Source organism: Oncorhynchus clarkii, chromosome 16 (genome assembly GCF_045791955.1).
Source record: "Oncorhynchus clarkii lewisi isolate Uvic-CL-2024 chromosome 16, UVic_Ocla_1.0, whole genome shotgun sequence".
Classification (NCBI taxonomy): domain Eukaryota; kingdom Metazoa; phylum Chordata; class Actinopteri; order Salmoniformes; family Salmonidae; genus Oncorhynchus; species Oncorhynchus clarkii.
The window spans coordinates 54,645,554-54,667,808 of NC_092162.1; the positions used below are offsets into that span (position 1 = coordinate 54,645,554).

The 22,255-nt window shown below is 41.9% G+C and overlaps 1 protein-coding gene across 1 annotated transcript in view; it reads left to right on the top strand.

The window, feature by feature from the left end:
* LOC139368760 (acid-sensing ion channel 1-like) overlaps positions 1-22,255 on the top strand; it is a 90,212-nt gene that overhangs the window by 59,551 nt on the left and 8,406 nt on the right. The window contains exons 3-4 of the mRNA XM_071108076.1: positions 19,995-20,145; positions 22,035-22,162. Coding sequence (XP_070964177.1) covers positions 19,995-20,145; positions 22,035-22,162 — 279 coding nt within the window. The remainder of the gene's footprint in view (positions 1-19,994; positions 20,146-22,034; positions 22,163-22,255) is intronic.

A 22,255-nucleotide genomic window follows, 5' to 3' on the forward strand; every position in this document is an offset into this window, starting at 1 on the left:
ACCACAAATGTCAGATTGTTGGTCCCAAACTGTCATAGCCCAGGAGAGCGCCCTTCCCGGCGTTAGCGTAATAATATACGCTATCTTCGATCGGTCTGAAGGAAACGAAGATGGCTGTAGCTCAAAAATAAGCGAGCACTGAGAAAAAAAACTCCGGCAGGTACCAGGATTCCCCGAATATCGCTCCGGAAGAGGTAAGCGGAGTTCTCTGGGAGCCGGGGTCGGCTGTACAAACTCACCACAGATAGGGAAAAAATTACTGGGTGATTGGTGTTTTTCAGAGGTGGCAGGCAGCCTCTGAGCTAACTCCCTGATTTGCTCCATAATAGCCTTTAACCCCTGGTCGTAGCGTTCCGTCAAGGAACTGAACCCTTCCAAAAGGCCCTGTAGCAACTCCTGATGTCTCCCAATGGTGGCTCCCTGCAGTGAGACAGCTTGGTGGAGCTGGTCCATGTTTGCTGGGTATGTCATGGCCAGTTCGTACTATCATGACACAAGGCGAAAACCAGATGCAGATACAGGAGGCAGATGGTTGGAGTCTTACAATGTTTATTAATCCAAAAAGGGGTAGGCAAGAGAATGGTTGTGTACAGGGAAAAGGTCAAAACCAGTTCAGAGTCCAATAGCTACCAAAGGGCATGCAGATTCAAGGTCAGGGAAGGAAGGATGATCAGGCAGAGTCAGGCAGTGGTTAAAACTGGGAGGACTAGCAATAGAGAATAGAAAAGGAGTACGGGGAAAAACACGCTAGTTGACTTGACTAGACATACACGATGAACTGGCACATAGAGACAGGAAACACAGGGATAAATACACTGGAGAAAATAAGCGACACCTGGAGGGGGTGGCGTCAATCACAGGGACAGGTGAAACAGATCAGGACGTGACACTAGGTACATTGACTTCAATACAAAACCTAGGGAACTCATGGTTCTCATCCCCCTTCCATAGACTTACACAGTAAGTATGCCAACTTTCGGAGGACGTCCCCCAACCTATCAGAGCTCTTGCAGCATGAACTGACATTTTGTCCACCCAATCAAAGGATCAGATAATTAATCTAGTACTGAAAGCATAAGCTACAGCTAGCTAGCAAGCAGTGCATAAAATGTGGTGGGTAGTTGACTCAAAGAGAGAGAAAGGCAATAGTGAAAAGCTGTCATCAAGGCAAAGGGTGGCTACTTTGAAGAATCTCAAATATAAAATATATTTTGATTACTACCTGATTCCATATGTGTTTTATCATAGTTTTGATTTCTTCACTATTACTCTACAATGCAGAAAATAGTAACAAAAATAAATAAAAACCCTTGAATCAGTAGGTGTCCAAACTTTTGACTGGTACTGTAGATCTGAGAAGGAAATACAACGAGTAAAGTGATCATGCTGTTTGGATGTGGCTGCTAATAAAGTGAACTGTGTTTGCGTGTGATCAGGGGTGTATTCATTCTGCCGATTTCTTAAACGGAAGCAAACGGAACAACACGGGGATAAAGATACCTGAATTTGTCCAATAGAAACTCTTGTTTGCAATTGTTGAACTAATAATTACACCGGGGGCTCCCAAACTCGGTCCTCGGGACCCCAAGGGGTGCAGATTTTGGGTTTTGCCCTTGCACTACAAAGCTGATTCAAATAATCAACTAATCAATAAAAAAAAAACATGCACCCCTTGGGGTCCTGAGGATCGAGTTTGGGAAACGCTGGATTATACCCTAGATCAGCTAGATGCAGGCAAGAGTGTGCAAGGCGGTATTGACTCTGTCACCTTGATTACCTTGATTTTTTTTTTTTCTCAAACTTGCTCCTACTTTGTAAACTTTCATTCATAGGCTAGGTTGTAGCAACTTCATGATGGGTATAGGGAAAATTTGAGTATCATGTAGTAACCTAAACCTATCGATGTTACATTGAGCTGGGTGAATGGAATATGAATGACAGTCATCCAATATATCAATTTCTTTCTCCTGTCTTGAATGTGGGTCTATAAATGCGATCTTTTAGACTTTCAGTCAGTGAATCAGGCCATCTCCATGGTAACCAGTCTCTTTCTGCTGTACATGCCTCCAAAACTATCGTAAAACTGATGGGCTCTATGCAACACCCTTAAACAATTCCCTTAGGTAAGGGAACATTATTCCTTAAGGTAAACCCTTAAAAAAACCTTAAGATGTGTTATGCAACCGGGCCCTCAACTCCCACACCAGTCTGTGATCCACAATGTCAAAACCAAGTGGGAATTCACTAAGAGGCATTTCTAGGAAATAGAGGATGAATAGGAAAATGTACAAAAATGGCAGTGTTCATTAAAGGAGTTGAATTCTATTTCTATGGGTCTGTGACCTTTGGATTGAATTGGGAAAGAGGAGATAACATTCTCTATGAGCCAACCCATTATGAAAGCAGTGCTGCCAAATCAAAACATTTGGTAATGGGAGTGTACGCTCCAGTGTTCATCATTGTTAACTCATACACACTATTTTAATGGTTACATTTCTCAATCATACAAAATGTGTTGCAAATGGAACCAATTATCTAAATCCAAACGAATTATCCAAATCCAAACCATGGTCATATTATTCACTGAGTGGACAAAACATCCTCTTTCCATGATAAGGACTGACCGGGTGAATCCAGGTGAAAGCTATGATCCCCTATTGATGTCACTTGTTAAATCCACTTCAATCAGTGTAGATGAAGGGGAGGACGGACACAGGTTCAAGAAGGATTTTTAAGCCTTGAGACAATTGAGACAAGGATCAAATAAATAAAAATGTATCGGTCACATACACATATTTAGCAGATGTTATTGCAGGTGTAGCGAAATGCTTGAGGGTGAATGGGCAAGACAAATGATTTAAGTGCCTTTATCCATCGTATGGTTTGAGTGTGTCAAGAACTACAACGCTGCTGGGTTTTTCACGCACAACAGTTTCCTGTGCGTATCAAGAATCGTCACCACCCAAAGGACAGCCAGCCAACTTGCCACAACTGTGGAAAGCATTGGAGTCAACATGGGCCAGCATCCCTGTGGAATGCTTTCTACACCTTGTAGAGTCCAAAATGAGTATGTTCTGAGTGCAAAAGGGGATGCAAACTCATATTAGGAAGGTGTTCTTAATGTTTTGTACTCTCAGTGCATATTCCAACAAAGAGAGACTGTCCACACTGCCCACCCTATTAGTGTGACTTTCACATGGTGGCAGTTTTGAAGCTCAGAGCCACAACCCATCATAACCTTTTTGTCAAAGTTGTGTGTCGCATAAACTGTCCTAATTTATTTTTTACCCTGAACCCTTGGCCGTCTACCAACTATCACAGCAGTTGGGAGGGTGAGTGAGAATGTTTTTGAGTGCCTATTTGTGTGTGTGTCTTTTTGTGTCTTTGTGTGTGTTTGCGTGCATCCATGCATGTGGGTCTGTGTGTGTTAAGACCCCTGTGGGGATCGTCATCCCCTGCTGTCTGTTTCTCTCTGGCAGATCGCAGCAAGGAGCCTGGGGCTTCAGCTCTGAGCATTCATTTCACTGGACTGCCCGGACCACTCAGAGCCAAACACCATCCCCCCTAACCAAACACACACACACACAGAGACACAAAGAAAACAATACATTAATCTATTTAAGTTGTGTCTCTGTTTAAACTGAAGCCTTGTGCATAAAGCGAGGCACTTTCCCTTAACTTTAAACATCACAGTGTGAAAGATTCTCTGCTAACCGTTTCAATCAAATCAAACACACATGCACATTTTTTAATAAGTGAGTTGTTTATATGTTTTATAAGTGAGTTGTTTAAATGTTTATAAGTAACAAAGTACATTTTATAAGTGGACGTTGTGTGAGAGAGCTTTTCATCAAGGCTAGTATTTCCAGCCAGACTTGCAGCTGAGGCAGCTAGTGCAACACTTCTAGTAGAGTATGGCTCATGATCAAGCTAGATCAAGGTTACTACAGCTTAGTCCTTGGAAAAGGTAATAGAAAGACAGTTTGAGTTGGGAGAATTCGCTTTATATTAATAAACCAAAACTAAAGAGATTCACAATCAATGTATTTTATGTAAGGTGTGCTTGTGTCTAAACCTCTCAACAATCATTTCTTGTTATGCCATTTCCATACATTCACATCTTATTCTTAAGAGCTCAAGTCTGCTCAAACTGATTGTCAAGCTTTCAAAAATATTTTTTTAGTGGGAATCAAATCACATTGTATTTGTCAGATGCTTCATAAACAACAGGTGGAGACTAACAGTGAAATGCTTACTTACTGGCCCTTCCCAACAATGCAGAGAGAAAAATAGAAAAATAATAGAAAGATAATAGTAAAAGGAATAAATACACATTGAGTAACAAACAATAACTTGGCTATATACACTGGGTACCAGTACAGAGTCGGTTTGCAGGGGTACAAGGTAATTGAGGTAGATACAGTATGTATACTGAACAAAAATATTAACACAACATTTAAAGGGTTCATCCCATGTTTTTAATGAGCTGTACGAGGGTATGAGGTAATTGAGGTAGATATGTACATATAGGTAGAGGTGAAGACAGTAGGATAGATAATAAGCAGTAGCAGCAGCATGAGTCAGAAGAGTTAGTGCAAATGGGGGTTAATGCAGACCGAGTAGCTACGTATTTGGTTAACTATTTAGCAGTCTTATGGTTTGGGGGTAGAATCTGTTAAGGGTACTGTTGGTTCCAGACATGGTACATCGGTATCGCTTGTTGTGCGGTAGCAGAGAGAACAGTCTATGACTTGAGTGACTGGAATCTTTGACAATTTTTAGGGCCTTCTTCTGACACCGGCTGGTATAGAGGTCCTGGTTGGCAGGAAGCTCGCTCCCAGTGATGTACTGGGCCGTACACATTACCCTCTGTAGCGCTTTGCAGTCAGATGCCAAGCAGTTGCCATACCAAGCGGTGATGCAGCCTGTCAAAATGCTCTCAATTGTTAGGATCTGACGGCCCATGACAAATCTTTTCAGAATCCTGAGGGGGAAGAGTCGTTGTCGTGCCTTCTTCACGACCATGTTAGTGTGTGTGGACTGTGCTAATTCCTTAGTGATGTGGACACCGAGGAACTTGAAGCTCTCAACCCGTCCCACTACAGCCCCGTCGATGTGGATGGGAGCGTGCTCGGCCCTCCGTTTCCTGTAGTCTATGATCAGCTTCTTTGTCTTGCTGACATTGAGGGAAAAGGTTATTGTCCTGGCACCACACTTGTCAGGTCACTGACCTACTCCCTATAGGCTGTCTGTCGTGGAAATTTCCTGTATTACCAAATAATGAGAGAGCAAACCACACACAGGTCAGAGTAAATTATAAAGTCCCATCTTTAATTATATATGAGCTTCACCTGTGACTTTCAGATCAATTCAGTGTCTATAAATTAATTCTCTGAGAGTGCTTACAAAAGAGTTCTTAGTATCATTTACACTATGGTGTTGAGCGCTGAGCTGTAGTCAATTAACAACAGGCTCACATACATTTTCCTCGTATACAGGTGGGAAAGGGCAGTGTGGAGTGCAATAGCGACATTTGTGGATCTGTTGATGCGGTATAAGAATTGGAATGAGTCCAGGGTGTCAGTGTTGATGTGAGCCATGGTCATTTAGACAGGTCACATTCTTGGGCACACTTGGAGGTCTTTTTTATTTTCCTTTATTTAACTAGGCAAGTCAGTTAAGAACAAATTCTTATTTTCAATGACGGCCTAGGAACAATGGGTTAGAACGACAGACCTTGTCAGCTCGGGGGTTTGAACTTGCAACCTTCCGGTTACTAGTACAACGCTCTAACCACTAGGCTACGCTGCCGCCCCCAGGTCTGCTTGAAACATATAGGTACTACAGACTGGGTCAGGGAGAGGTTGATCAGTGCATGCTCTGAGTACGCGTCCCGGTAATCCATCTGACCCAGCAGCTTTGTGAATGTTAACCTGTTTAAAGGTCTTACTCACATCGGCTACGGAGAGCGAGATCACACAGTCATCTGGATGCTCTCATTCATGGTTCAGTGTTGCGTGCCTCGAAGCGAGCTTAGAAGGCATTTAGCTCGTCTGGTAGGCTAAATGGCCTCATAAATGTATATACATTTGTATCATAGTTGGCCAGTGGCTAGATACTGTTTGAAATTGCTGTATGATACAGCTACTCCTGTCTGGTGAGTTGAGCACCTCAAGTGTGTTGAATCCTTTGTGATGTTCTCACTCACACCTCCTGTTGGTTCCCTGTGACCGGCCAGGCGTTAAGGGTTATCTCGCCTCCCAGCTTGAACTCCGAGCTTCCTGTCGCTCTGCGATTCAGCAGAAAGTGATGGCGTGAACGCCGCTTGTTGGGGAGTCAAAGTTGCTTATGTGCGCTATCTGGGAAACATATGAATCTCTTATGTGCTCAGGAACACCACGTGACAGCCTGGGAAATCTGGAGCCTCAGCAGATTTTTCTCAGCAGAGTGTGACATTTGTCACACTCAGGGAGGAGGTTTGCTCGGGGGGAAGCTGCCTGTGTACCAAATGCACCACAAGTTCCACCGATGATAAATGAATACATTTTAGAGTACCAAAATGATAGGTGTTACATTAAGAGGAACTCACTGATTGAATCTTAGTTTCCATGTTGACTGATGAAAATCTGATGAAACAGATACTTTCCAGATGAACATTTTATACAAAACAGAGCATGCAGTTGAATAAAGAAAACACTCTTCTTCTCCCTCAGCCAAACTTTGTCTTGTTATTGCCCTTTGTCTTGATGGTACAGGGCTCTATGAGTGGCACTGTGGTCTAAGGCACTGCAGCTCAGTGCTAGAGGCGTCACTACAGACACCCTGGTTCAAATCCACAACCGGCCATGATTGGGAGTCCCGTTGGGCGGCGCACAAATGGCCCGGCGTCGTCCGGGTTTGGCCGGTGTAGGCCGTCATTGTAAATAAGAATCTGTTCCTATCTGACTTGCCTAGTTAAGTAATTCCCACAGATGGGAATTGAAGATGAGGAGTGGAGAGTGGGGCAGTAGGGAAGCTCATCTCAAACAGGATTTATCCACTCCTGCAGTGGCTCTGTACCTGTCTTTGAAGTTCCCTTAACTGGGTCATTCCGCCTTTTGAGGAGTGTAACTTGATCAGAACAAACTTTTGATTTCACCAAATTATTTCATTCTGTCATAAAGTGCACATGTTCAACTTAATACAAAGCATGTTTTCCCATCTCAAAAATCTATAGTAAGTGCCTATTAAGTGCCAAATAAAGTAACAGGATTGACCGTAATAGGGTTGACCGTAACAGGATTGACCATAACAGGGTTGACCGTAACAGGGTTGACGATTTCATCTTAAATCATCCATCAATCCCCTTGTGACAGAGGGAATGGAAGCTTCTTCCACTTCCTTTGCCTCTTGTCCCAGCAACCAAACAGCCCACTACACAGTGCTTTTGGCCAGACTGTCATGAAGCTTCATTGGAGGGAGTGTCAGAGGGCAGGTCTGTGTACATCTACCCGCATTGTTTACACTGTTGTATAGCAGACCCCAACGGGTGTGTGTGTGCGGGTGTGTGTGTGTAGGTGCACGTGCATGCATGTGCACAGTATTACATTCATATACAGTATACGTTGGTGAGCCTCTGTACAATATTTCCTTTGTGCGTAAATGTGTATGTTTTGTTTATTTGGATCCCCATTAGCTTTTGCAGAAGGCTCAGCAACTTTTCTTGGGGTCCACGTCATCTGTCATCTGTGTATTAGTGTTTGTGTGTGCCAAGTGTGGAAACGTGTGACAATCTAAAGTACCATACTGTATGCAACTGTGTCAGCAGCAGCTGTGAGCATGTTTCTGTGGATATACAGTGCGTTCGGAAAGTATTCAGACCCCTTGACCTTTTCCTTATTTTGTTACGTTACAGCCTTATTCTAAAATTGATCAAATATTTTTTTTCTCATCAATCTTCACACAATACCCCATAATGACAAAGTGAAAGTGTTTGCAAATGTATTTTAAAAAAACAACAGAAATACCTTATGTACATAAGTATTCAGATCCTTTGCTATGAGACTCAGAATTTAGCTCAGGTGCATCCTGTTTGCATTGATCATCCTTGAGATGTTTCCACAACTTGATTGGACATGATTTGGAAAGGCACACACCTGTCTAAATGAGGTCCCACAGGTGACAGTGCATCTCAGAGCAAAAATCAAGCCATGAGGTCAAAGGAATTGTCCGTAGAGCTCTGAGACAGGATTGTGTCGAGGCACAGATCTGGGGAAGTGTATCAAAAAATGTCGGCAGCATTGAATGTCCCCAAGAACACAGTGGCCTCCATCATTCTTAAATGTAAGAAGTTTGGATCCACCAAGACTCTCCCTAGAGCTGGCTGCCTGGCCAAACTGAGCAATCGGGGGAGAACCAGATGGTCACTCTGACAGAGCTCCAGAGTTCCTCTGTGGAGATGGGAGAACCTTCCAGTAGGACCACCATCTCTGCAGCACTCCACCAATCAGACTTTTATGGTAGAGTGGCCAGATGGAAGCCACTCCTCATTAAAAGGCATATGACAGCCCACTTGGAGTTTGCCGAAAGGCACCTAAAGGACACTCAGACCATGAGAAACAAGATTCTCTGGTCTGATGAAACCCATATTGAACTCTTTGGCCTGAATGCCAAGCATTACATCTGGAGGAAACCTGGCACTATCTTTACGGTGAAGCATGGGATTTTTTTAATCAGCAGCAGGGACTGAGAGACTAGTCAGGATCAAGTGAAAGATGAACTGAGCAAAGTACCGACCTTCATGTCTTAAAGTAATGATGGACTGTAATTTTTCTTTGCTTATTTGAGCTGTTCTTGCAATAATATGGACTTGGTCTTTTACCAAATAGGGCTATCTTTTGTATACCACCCCTACTTTGTCACAACACAACTGGTTGGCTCAAATGCATTAACAAGGAAAGAAATTCCACAAATGAACTTTTAACAAGGCACACCTGTCAATTGAAATGCATTCCAGGTGACTACCTCATGAAGCTGGTTGAGAGAATGCCAAGCGTGTGCAAAGTTGTCATCAAGGCAAAAGGTGGCTACTTTGAAGAATCTCAAATATAAAATATTATTAAAAATATTTTGGTTACAACATGATTCCATATGTGTTATTTCATAGTTTTGCTGTTTGCACTGTTATTCTGCAATGTAGAAAATAGTAAAATATAAAGAAAAACTCTGGAATTAGTAGGTGTGTCTGAACTTTTGAGTGGTACTGTAAGTAAATTGCTTTTCTTTAATTAATGGTCTTCTCTTCTTTACTGAACCCTCCCAACTCACACATAAGCGCAAGCACACACACACACACACACACACACACACACACACACACACACACACACACACCACCGATCATTATCCTAAAATACATTCTAGGAACTGTGCAGTGTGCATTAACCAATTAACCCCTTGACTCCTTCTCAGCAGGGTACCAGCTAGACAGCCAATCAGCCAGCTCTGAAACACAACAAACTGCTCTCCACACAATTTTGGTCTGTGTGTGTGTGTCTCGTTGTGATTATTTAAAAACACCGGAGTACCTACTCACAATAAAGTGCTCCAAAGCACTGATGGATGTGTGTTTGGAGGACAGAATGTTCTAGACTGAGCCGTATTACTATGGCAAAAACACACACGATCATGATTGACAGCTCCTCTAGAGAGACAACTAAATACACTTTTAACACTACCGTGGCTCGACTCCACTCAAAAAAATAGATCCTTATAAAAGCGGACTCAATAAACCTTTGAATGAATCTTCTCATGGCAGCGGTTCTTAAAGCAGGATCCCATACATCCACTCCATTGAGTCAAGCTCACAGATTAACCCTGCAGATAGAGACTCATAGCAATTCTCTCCTAGAAACCCTGCATACTGTAGAGGCCTATTTACTTCTCCTCAGGCTGTTTATCCATTGATGTTTACTCAGCTGTGTATGAGGAGGGGACATAGCACTCTGGAGTTAACAGCTATCTGCTGAGATGGCCTCTGTGCCCGGCAGAGCTCTCCCAGCATGGTGAGCGTCGCTATTGTAGGTGCACGGCAGAACCAGTCAGCTGATTCGTAGGCGATGAAAAAATATGAACGAAACTGACAGGTTGGGTTTGGAAGTCAGTTTGTGCTATGCATGTATTTATGGTTGACTATATCAACAAGGTGAAGGGTGTCACTGGAGGAAAGCTGGGGCAGCACAGCAGGAAACATAAAAGCTGCCTTTGAGGAATAGCTGTGACTGTCTGTACATAGGTAGACTATTCACTTTAATTGGATGAAATTACCAGATATACTGTACAGTTGAAGTCGGAAGTTTACATACACCTTAGCCAAATACATTTAAACTCAGTTTTTCACAATTCCTGACATTTAATCCTAGTAAACATTCCCTGTCTTTGGTCAGTTAGGATCACCACTTTATTTTAAGGCTGTGAAATGTCAGAATAATAGTAGAGAGAATGATTTATTTCAGCTTTTAATAATTTCATCACATTCCCAGTGGGTCAGAAGTTTACATACACTCAATTAGTATTTGGTAGCATTGCCTTTAAATTGTTTAACTCAACTTAACTTGTGTCAAACGTTACGGGTAGCCTTCCACAAGCTTCCTCCAATAATTTGGGTGAATTTTGGCCCATTCCTCCTGACAGAGCTGGTGTAACTGAGTCAGGTTTGTAGGCCTCCTTGCTCGCACACTTTTTTCAGTTCTGCACACACATTTTCTATAGGATTGAGGTCAGTGCTTTGTGATGGCCACTCTAATACCTTGACTTTGTTGTCCTTAAGCCATTTTGCCACAACTTTGGAAGTATGCTTGTGGTCATTGTCCATTTGGAAGACCCATTTGCGACCAAGCTTTAACTTCCTGACTGCTGTCTTGAGATGTTGCTTCAATATATTTACATACTTTTCCTGCCTCATGATGCCATCTATTTTGTGAAGTGCACAAGTCCCTCCTGCAGCAAAGCACCCCCACAACATGATGCTGCCACCCCTGTGCTTCCCGGTTGGGAGAGTGTTCTTTGGCTTGCAAGCCTCCCCCTTTTTCCTCCAAACATAACAATGGTCATAATGGCTGTCATGATGCTGGCATGGGGGTAAGTTTATGACAGTCATAAATGCCCCCCCCCTTTTTTCCCCTCTCTCTACCCTACCGATGTGACTATTGAAAATCCCTTGGTTAACATACAGATTCTGGGAACATCAGAAGGTGCGGGGAAATGAACCATGTTTTTGTAATCCAATCAGTTGAACATATGCGTTGGTACTTAATGAATATGATGTCAGTTGGGTTGTCATCTGAGACATTCTCATCAATGATAGGATGACATAAACGGTACAGTGGAAAGTCTACACATTATAGTTATCACATTCACATGGAATTGTTGTGCAATTTAAATGTTTGAATATGAAATTATTTGTGAGGGGATGAAATGTGATTTTAGCTTCTAAAATGTGAGAATTGGGTTTTCACGAGTGAATTAGGCCTGACTCAGTTACCCGCCCAAGTGAAGAGACTTTGGTTATAAACTATGAAATACGCCCTCCTCTCCCTTCCTATATAAAACCTTGACGACAATATAACTTCCTGTTCCGGGTACATTAGGATGACGATCCGATGTCAGAAGGGTTCAGATAATAACTACAGAACGAAGCCAACCTCAGCGTGAGCTTTGGTTGTGAATGGTATGAACTTTGAACTCTTATTCGCTACAGAAGTGATACCTCCTAGCTGTTGGGTTATTAACAGCAGCTGCAAACGTGGGCTAGGAAAGAACAGACAGAGTATCCCTTCTACCACACAATGACGTTACTGCAACGTACCCAATTTACCACCAGAGACATTCTTCCAAGGACAGGAAGATCTCTGTTGGCCAACACGACCAGCATCTACAACCAACCTACCGAAGCGCAGCTCAGAGTAAATATTTATTGCATTTTCCTTTTCCAAATGGGCGGCCATTTAGAATTCATAAGATTCTGTATTTGCGATAGAGTAGCTGCCTACAGCCCGATAGAGACATAGCTTCTACCTTTGTTCTTCAGTCTTCCCGCTCTTTCACTCAAACCCAAACCCCTTTTCTTTGGGTAACCAGCTGTCATATCTGTTCCATCCGCTAGGGATGTTTTCCTTTATGACATCATTTGTAATCAATGTATGGTTCATTCTGTGTATATGTAATTCTGTGTGATTAGTTAGGTATTTAGTAAATAAATAATTAAACTCAATTTTGAATTGCGGATTCAACTTGTTAGCCAGAGTTCGTGAAGATAACCAAGAATTTACAACATTCAGATGACACTGAAATAAGGGGACGATTGATTTTGACTGCTATTGATGTAAAATATTGCTAGGTCTTTAAGAGTTTATTCGGAAGATAACAGCTCTATAAATATTATTTTGTGGTGCCCCGACTTTCTAGTTAATTACATTTACATGATTAGCTCAATCAGGTAATATTAATTACAGAGAAAGGATTTTATAGAATAGCATGTCATATCACTTAATCCGGCATAGCCAAAGACACAACATGGCCAAACAGTTCTATTTGTGTTTAATTTCATGACATTTCTCCAAAAATCATACCGTAGGCTTTTTTATGGTGGTTTTGGAGCAGTGGCATCTTCCTTGCTGAGCAGCCTTTCAGGGTATGTCGATATAGGCCTTGTTTTACTGTTGATATACATACTTTTGTACCTGTTTCCTCCAGCATCTTCACAAGGTCCTTTGCTGTTGTTCTGGGATTGATTTGCACTTTTCTCAACAAAGTATGTTCATCTCTAGGAATAGAACGCGTCTCCTTCCTGAGCTGTATGGCGGCTGCGTGGTCCCATGGTGTTTTTGTACCTGTTTTACGTTAATCTGTTTTACGTTCATCTGTACGTTTATTGACATCATTTGAGTCAATTGGAGGTGTATTTATACTTGCGTATTATTGCTTGTACAGATGAACGTGGTACCTTCAGGCATTTGGAAATTGCTCCCAATGATGAACCAGACTTGTGGAGGTCAACAGTTTTTTGAGTTCTTGGTTGATTTCTTTGGATTTTCCCATGATGTCAAGCAAAGAGGCACTGCGTTTGAAGGTAGGCCTTGAAATACATCCACAAGTACACCTCCAATTGACTCAATTGGCTTTAGAAGCTTCTGATAGGCAATGACATAATTTTCTGGAATTTTCCAAGCTGTTTAAAGGCATGTTATGTATGTTAACTTCTGACCCACTGGAATTGTGATACAGTGAATTATAAGTGAAATAATCTGTCTGAACAATTGTTGGAAAAATTACTTGTGTCATGCACAAAGTAGATGTCCTAACCGACTTGCTAAAACTATAGTTTGTTAACAAGAAATTTGTGGAGTGGTTGAAAAACAAGTTTTAATGACCTAATGACTTTAATGACTAAACTTCCGACTTCAACTGTATCTGCTTTGCTTCACAGTTGATGATATCGTATACGATTTTATCCACTAATAAAGAGTATAAGACAGAAATGGAATGCTATGTATCTTTATCAGTTCAAATCTATTTTGTATCTTGCTATCTAAAGTTAATACCATTGTTCACTGTAAATACAACAGATTGGTGGAAAATTGTAGTTTATAAACTAAGGCAGACAGACAGGGAATAGCTCAGTCCCCTTACTGTTTTCCACCTTACTCAAGCCTCATTTGGGCTCACTCTGGGGGGAATCATGTCTTTAATTCTGCCTTGGAGATTTTAGAGAAAATTGTATGTGTCTGACAGAGAGTTTTCCTGCATTCCAAACACATTTGTTATCTAGTGTTGAAATCCACATGCCCAACATTCACCAGGGGAGGACTAATACAATTGGCTGAAAAATAGCCCGTTTTAACAGGGTTTTAGTATGCTCTTGTTTAAATATGGAGATATTTTCTACTCCATCTAAGAATAAACCAGCAGGGGGTGGGGGTAACAGGGATTATTTTACATTTTTTTTCTCACCTGCTTTTTCCCAGTGTTGAAAGATGTATTTTTACTTAGCATGTCATGGCACTTTGGCCAGTTTTTCTTCAACCATAGAAGACAAGGTAGGCTTCAAGTTGCCAGTTATAGTCTCTCCCAGAGACATACCGTACAGAAGATTCTACCCAACAGTGTTATTCACCATTTTATTGGACTTGTGTTGTTGAGACCCCCATGCAGTTTTACGTTTCTCTTTATGCTGTGTTGTTTTATTGCCTGAGTACTAGAGGGTGAATACACTATAGTTGATTTATCAACGAATAGCCAATCTAACTGCTCTATTGTTCATTGTTTTTTAAACAATTCTTGCAATTACTCTTCAAATATGTATCACAAACATAATGCATCTACCAATATACATGTAACTGCTAAAATAATAGAAACACTCAAGTAAATGAGGGAAATAAAGTATATTGAAAGCAGGTGTGGTTCCTGAGTTAATTAAGCAATTAACATCCCAACATGCTTAGGGTCATGTATACAAATGCTGTGCAGGCCATTATTTTGGTTACCATGCCTATGCGCCCATCCACAGGGCACGAGTGGTCACTCAAAGGTTTGATGAGCATGTAAACCATATACAATGGCCATCTCAGGCACCAGAACCCAATTGAACATTTATGGGAGATTCTGGCATGGTGCCTGAGACAGCGTTTTCCACCACCATCAACAAAACACCACAATATAGAATTTCTCATGGAAGAATGGTGTCACATCCCTCCAATAGACTTCCAGACAGTTGTAGAATCTATGCCAAGGTGCATTGAAGTTGTTCTGGTCGAGGTGGCCCAACGCCCTATTAACACACTTTATGTTGGTGTTTCTTTTATTTTGGATGTTACCTGTATGTCGATGCAAAAAGTATCCTGACCCCAGCTAACATCATGCATATACTGTATTTTGGTCATATCCTAATACGTATAGTAGTTTGATACATTTAAAAAAGAATGGCTGAACCTTTGACACAAATTCACTCTCTGCAATATCTGCAATGCCCTCTGAGGTTAACTCAACCAAAAGTGGTGTCTTTTTCCCTCCTAGTAACAGGATTTATACGTCTTAAGTGGAAGAATACTCCCCCTCCTTCATATAATATGCGTCCTTAACTCTCTCTCTCTCTCACCTCTCCCCACCCCCTTCTCCCTGTCTCTCTCTCTCTCTCTGCCTTTATGTCTCTCGTCCCATGCTATGATGCTATCGCCTCTGAAGGTGATAGATACTGAGAGTCGTGGCAGTGTCTGGGAGTGGGATGAGAGTGGTGGAGAGGAGTAGAGCGTCTCTGTCTGCCTTTCAAATATTAATCAAACTTAGCAGGAGGAGGGAGAAGATGGAAAGGAGTCCACTGGGAATATCACATCACAGCTCAGAGGAGACGGTGAGGAGAGGGGAGGGATGGAGGAAGGAAATAAAGGAGCAATTAAAGGAAAGAAACACTCATTGTGTGGGAGATGAATTAGAATTTTCAAAACCCATCCACACACTGGTTGAATCAATGTTGTTTCCTCATCACTTCAATGAAATAGACATCTGCCTAGTGGGCAGGCTTTCGAATGAAAGAATGTGGGTTTGTGATGGAAAGCTGAAAAGAGGATCCATCACAAGGATATAATGCAAACAATGGCGCTGCCTACCACAAAGCTAATGATTGTAGCAATGAGTCAAGTTATTCTGACAGCCTAAATTAATTTGAGGATTTAACTGAATTGCAGAACATCAAGGCATGTAGTGCGGGATCTCCCCTGCAAATCATCTAAAGTGGAAAAATACAAGTCAACAGCTCCTGCTCTATTTATTCTCTTTCTCCTTTGTTGTCAATTATGTCTGAGGTCCTGCTGTCCCTTTATCCATGAACTGGTCATTAGACAACTCTTGCAGGCCTGTCTGGCTCAAGGTACTATCTGATGGGAAAGCCATTGGAAGTGGCTGGTATGGGATGATCCATTCATTACCAGATATATTACTCTAGCTGTGACCTGTGACAGCAGACGTGTGTTAAACTAAACATATTATTTTACTATGATTTCTGTACAGGGTTTTGTACAATTATAGACAGTTGAATGTACTGTATGGTGTTTCATGATGTTGACATGAAAAACACAGTAGGTTGTTGACATCTTTATACACCACTTTAAAAAGCAGGCTGTACTGTAAAAAGGTATTCATTTGGAGGAAAACATTTTAGCTCTACGCCATGTCCTCATTTTATTTTGTAGAATCAAGATGATGTGTGACTTGCTGGTGACAGTTTATGGATCTCTCTTTTTACTGCTGGAACACAAATTAAGGGGAACACTTACTGTGTGGCAGGCTTTTATATTGCCATCTTCCCTGTGGAGGCCTGTGGTTCACTTCAGTTCACTTGTTCCCGACAGTTGTTGTTTTTGTGACAACATTTGACAAGTAACTATTGAGCCTCTATGCTTTTCAGCCATCATTAACACACTCAGCTTGACACACACACACTTGAGACACACACAACCCACACACACACACACATACACACACTCATTAAATCCCCTAGCCTTGGTATTTGATGTCCTGCATGGGAAGACCTTCAGTATTACCCAAAGCTTGTCATTAGTTTGGTGAGTCAGCAGCTGTTGTCCAAACACACACAGTCGATAACAGGACAGTGTACTGCCTGTATTCTGACATTTGCATCAACAAGAGCCTTTGAGCTGCAATCTCTTTCCCTCACAGAAGTCAGTCAGCACTCAACAGTCGAGAGCCTCCCTGTTTTACTGTTCTTGGTTTGCCCTTCAGTTTGGGCAGGAAAGACAGATGGAACCCAGAACAGGAGAGACAGGCCTCAGGTTGGCAAGACTGATCTGAACTACGGCATTAATGCATTTGAATTGGCATACTCCTTTAATGAGCACAATTAACAATGCATCAATCTGTTAACTCTGCTGCCTGTTGCCTGTGTTTTTAAGTTTTCATTATATCTTAACTAAAGTTCAACAAAGTCCGTTTATCTATAAAGTTGGCTGTCTTGGGAGTTGTTCCAGATTTTCCAGATTACTTAGAACGCCTGCTGCATCAACAAGCAAATGACAACATTAGCACTCTCTGGAAAAAAGATTATGCTTGCCGACCGCCGACCGGTCACTGCTGCCTGACACATGGCTGCTACTACCATTTAAATCGCAATCTCTTTGCCGGCGCTTCGGCTGTTTAATAGAGCAGCATAATAGCTGAGCAAGTGTTTGCACTTTACAGAGACTGTTCTAAGTCTCTGAAACGTTCCCTCATAAAACAATAGAGTGCTAATGGATTCATTTCCCCCTGCAGAGGCATCCTTTATCAGCTGGGGTGTATCAGGTCTCCTCCCACAGCCAGGAGAGTGTGGATTAGTGATTTAGGACTTGTTCTACAGTCTGCATTGCCTGTAACGAAGGAAATGCACATTGATGTATATCATTAACTACAGGAGAGTGCTAAGTGCTTTTCTATGGTGGGAAACGCACTTTGAATGATAGACACTGATTGACTACAGGGCACTCCAAAGATTATAGACTGCAAACTCGTTAAGATCTTTAGGGCGGGTAAAGAGGATTGATTTCTCTGTAAAGTAGTCATTTTAATGAATTGCCAACAAAGGCAGCAGAATGTAAAAGGAAAGATGAACCCAACAACGCTAGAGGAAAACTATTGGCCTAAAACATTTACATATTCACAAAGGAACTGGAACTTTCCTTCACTTTTCTTCTTTTGGTGTTCAACTGTCAGTGTAGCCTGTCATCTTATAGAGTCAACCGTGTATTATGAGTCACTGTCAGATCATGTAGGCCAACTGTAATGTGGCTTAGATAGCAACTTGCACAAAGACACAAACTGCACGCCACACACAAATTCAATCATTCCTTCGGGAACATGCATTACATTGTAATACATAAAAATCAAATTCCAAACTTCAGAAAAGACATGTTCATTCATTAATGTATTCATAAGGAACAGGCACTAGCTGACATCACACACTCATTCATTGATTCATTTATTCATAAAGAGCATCTGGCACTCTGACCTTACACAGTCATTCATTCATGTGTTCAGAAAGAACATGCACTCATTGAGGTTAGATGTAAAGGCTAACATAGAACTAACATATGGTTAAGTAACTTCCCCATATGCCATTAGACTCTGCAGAGTAGACAAGTCTATAACGATGCCAGTCAAAGTTCAGCGGAATGGATGAAGGGAGGGAGGGAGGTAGCATGAAGGAGGAAGGAGTGGGGTAGTGTTGGTGATGTATAAAGAGAGTGTAAAGGAAGTAGGGAAATGTGTGAGTAAGAGATGGGTGGATGGGTTGAAGCAGAGTAGAAGCATGTTACAGAAGGCATAGAAAATATGGAAGTAGAGTGTGAGGTAGGACAGTCTTTTTACTCTAACATTGGTTGAGATTAGAAACCTATTTTCTTGTCTACTAGGCAATGATGACAAAAACATCCTCCAGAATACTCACATACTCCATTCAGTGTGTCTGAAAACATCAGTAATTAATTTACCCCACAGTGATTCCCAGTCACTCTACAAGCCTATAGCTGTGTAACAGTCCCTCACGACAGAGAAAGCTGAACATTGATCCTGTAATTGTCAGCCAGTATGTGTGTGTGTGTGTGTGTGTGGTTTTACTATCATGTGAACCAGAATTCTTCACAAGGATAGTATAACAAGGAAAGATCTGACAAGTGGGGAGGATTAGAGTTACAATTAGGTTTAGAGTAAGGAGTTTGGTTTAGGTTCACGATTAGGGGTTAGGGAAAATAGAATTTTGAATGGGAATCAATTGTTTGGTCCCCACAAGGATAGTAGAACAAACGGGTGTGTGTGTGTGATGATAGATGGCAAGGCTGAGCTGTCTAACAGCACTGTCCAAACTCAGTCAACAATCATTGTGTTTGTCAGCCCTCTCTCTATTCACAGATGTGTCATGTTGCTGCATACGCTGAGCAATGGCCCGCTCCCAGCTTCGGCACAGCACAAGTTACTTTATAGTTAATACAGACAGTGTCATAAATACAAATGACTTATGACTTACAGTAGACATGAGCATAGTTCCATGCTGTTGTTTATACACTGAACAAAAATGTAAACGCAACATGTAAAGTGTTGGTCCCGTGTTTCATGAGCTGAAATAGAAAATCACAGAAATGTCCCATTATGCACCAAACTTATTTCTCTCAAAATGTATTTACATCCCTGTTAGTGAGCATTTCTCCTTTACCAAGATAATCCATCCACCTGACAGGTGTGGTATATGAAGAAGCTGATTAAACAGCATGATCATTACACAGGTGAACCTTGTGCTGGGGACAATAAAAAGGCCACTTTAAAATGTGCAGTTTTGTCACACAACACAATGTCACAGATGTCTCAAATTTTGAGGGAGCGTGGAATTGGCATGCTGACTGCAGGAATGTTCGCCAGTACTGTTGCCAGAGAATTTGGTGTTCAAGGTTGTTTTAGAGAATTTGGCAGTGCGTCCAACCGGCCTCAAAACCACAGACCACATGTAACCATGCTAGCCCAGGACCTCCACATCCGGCTTCTTCACCTGCGGAATCGACTGAGGGGTGGGTGGGGGAGGGGGGTGCTGAGGAGTATTTCTGTCTGTAATAAAGCCGTTTTGTCGGGGAAAACTAATTTTGATTGGCTGGGCCTGGCTCCCCAGTTGGTGGGTCTATGTCTTGCCAGGCCCACCCATGGATGCACCCCTGCCCAGTTATGTGAAATCCATAGATCAGATGATTAGGTAACCCCAAACCCAGGGGAATACCCTCATCACTCCTGGTACTGTGGTGTCTAATGTAGACTAACACTGACCCCCAGTGGCAAGTTACAGTAAGGAACAAAACTGGATTTATAGAAACTGTTGAGCAGAGCCATGCATCTGGATGAATATGGCTCTGCTATTGTGAGGGACGGTTCCAGGACATCTCGTCTTGCTATCTCATCCCTTTCATATTTCTCATCTTTCTCCTCAGGTGTTCACTCGCTATGGGAAGTGTTACACGTTCAACGCAGGAGGCGAGGGCCGCACCCCTCTCATAACTACCAAGGGAGGGATGGGGAACGGTCTGGAGCTCATGCTGGACATTCAGCAAGATGAGTACCTCCCTGTGTGGGGAGAGACAGGTGAGGACAAAAGTGTGTGTGTGTGTGTTAGTGTGGGTGCTTGTGTGTGTGTGTTTAAGTCTAGTTCATTACACAGCGATCATAATCTGCTGCTGAAAAACGTATGTGTTATGGCTTTACATCCTCTGCAATATCGTGGATTGAGAGCTACCTATCAAACACAACACAGAGGGTTTTCTTTAATTGAAGCCTCTCTAACGTAAACCAGGTAGAGTGTGGTATACCTCAAAGCAGCTGCCTTGGCCATTTCTATTTTTACTAATGACCTACCACTAGCATTAAGTAAAGCCTGTGTGTCTATGTACACTGATGACTCAACATTATACACGTCAGCTACCACAGCAAGTGAGATCACTGCAAACCTTAACAAAGATCTGCATTCAGTTTTAGAATGGGTGGCTAGCAATAAGCTAGTCCAAAATATGTAAAAACCTTAAAACATTGTATTTGAGACAAATCAATCACTAAACCCTGAACCTAATCTAAATCTTGTAATGAATAATGTGGAAAATTAGCAAGTTGTGGAGACTAAACTGCTTGGTGTAACCCTGGATTGTACACTGACATGGTCAAAACATATTGATCCAACGTTTGCTAAGATGGGGAGAGGTCTGTCCATGATAAAGCGCTGCTCTGCTTTCTTGACATCACAGTCAAACAAACAAGTCCTACAGGCCCTAGTTTTAATCACACCTAGATTACTGCCAAGTTATATGGTCAAGTGCTGCAAAGAAGGACTTAGGAAAATTACAGTTGGCACAGAAAGACTGGGCCTTAAATGTACACGGAGGGCTAATATCAAGAACATGCGCATCAATCTCTCCTGGCTCAAAGTAGAGAGATTGACTTCATCACTACTTGTCTTTGTGAGAGGTATTGACGTGTTGAAAGCACTGAAATGTCTGTTCAAACACCTAACTCACAGCTCAGAAACCCATACATATCCCACAAGACATGCCGCCAGGGGTCTCTTCACAGTCCCTAAGGCCTGTGACGCACAGTACTACATAAAGCAAAGACTACATGGAACTCTTTTCCACATTAGGTAACCCAAGCTAGCAGTAAAATCAGATTTAAAACACAGATAAAACAACACCTCACGACTGTGAAGAGACACACACTCACGCATGCACATTCACACACGCACTCTCACACAAACACACACACACACTCTGGCACTCATACTACACACACCCACTCATTGGAATATTGTAGTATTGTAAAAAAATAAAAATAAAAACGTAAATTTGTAATGATTTAGACCAGGGTTCCCCAACTGTATTTTAATTTGACACGGAGTGGTTTTATTTGGCCCCCCAAGTTATCTGAGCAAAAGAAAAAAAACGGTTTTTTTTGTGTGGAAATTTCAGTGTTGGACATAAAAGACAGGAAATCAGCTCCAAGGGATTTTAATTTAAGAAATCTGTTCCCAATTATTCCCACGCATAATAGTGAGACACGTGATCATATACAAATATAAGCAAGGTTTGAAATGATTATGTTTTAGTCAAGCATTATATCTGTTTGGGCTTCTTGTGATCAATTTGCAGTCTACAAATGATTTGCAATTATGTTCCGGGCCCCCGACCATCCGCTCCAGAATCAATTGGCCCACAGTTTAATCTAGTTGATGATCCCTGATGTAGACTATTGTTTTGTTGTGATGTGTTGTTTTGTTCCTATTTGGACCCCAGGAAGAGTAGTGGCTGCCTTCGCAACATCTAATATGGATCCTAATAAAATACTAAAATACTAAATACAGCTCACATGTGTGTTGCTCTATCCAACAGACCACTCTATCTGTCTGCTGGAGCCAGTGGGTTCATTAGTTAAATAAGCCATATGCATGGATGGTGCAGTGATCCCCGCCACTGTTCCCCTCTCCACAGATGAGACCTCATTTGAAGCTGGGATCAAAGTTCAGATCCACAATCAGGAGGAGCCACCCTTCATCGACCAGCTGGGCTTCGGAGTAGCACCTGGGTTCCAGACCTTTGTCTCCTGCCAGGAACAACGGGTCGGGACATTATATTTATTTGCACAACTTTATTTAAACAAAATAGTAATACATGTACAAATTCTACTGTAAGCACAATCTGTGTAACTGTTG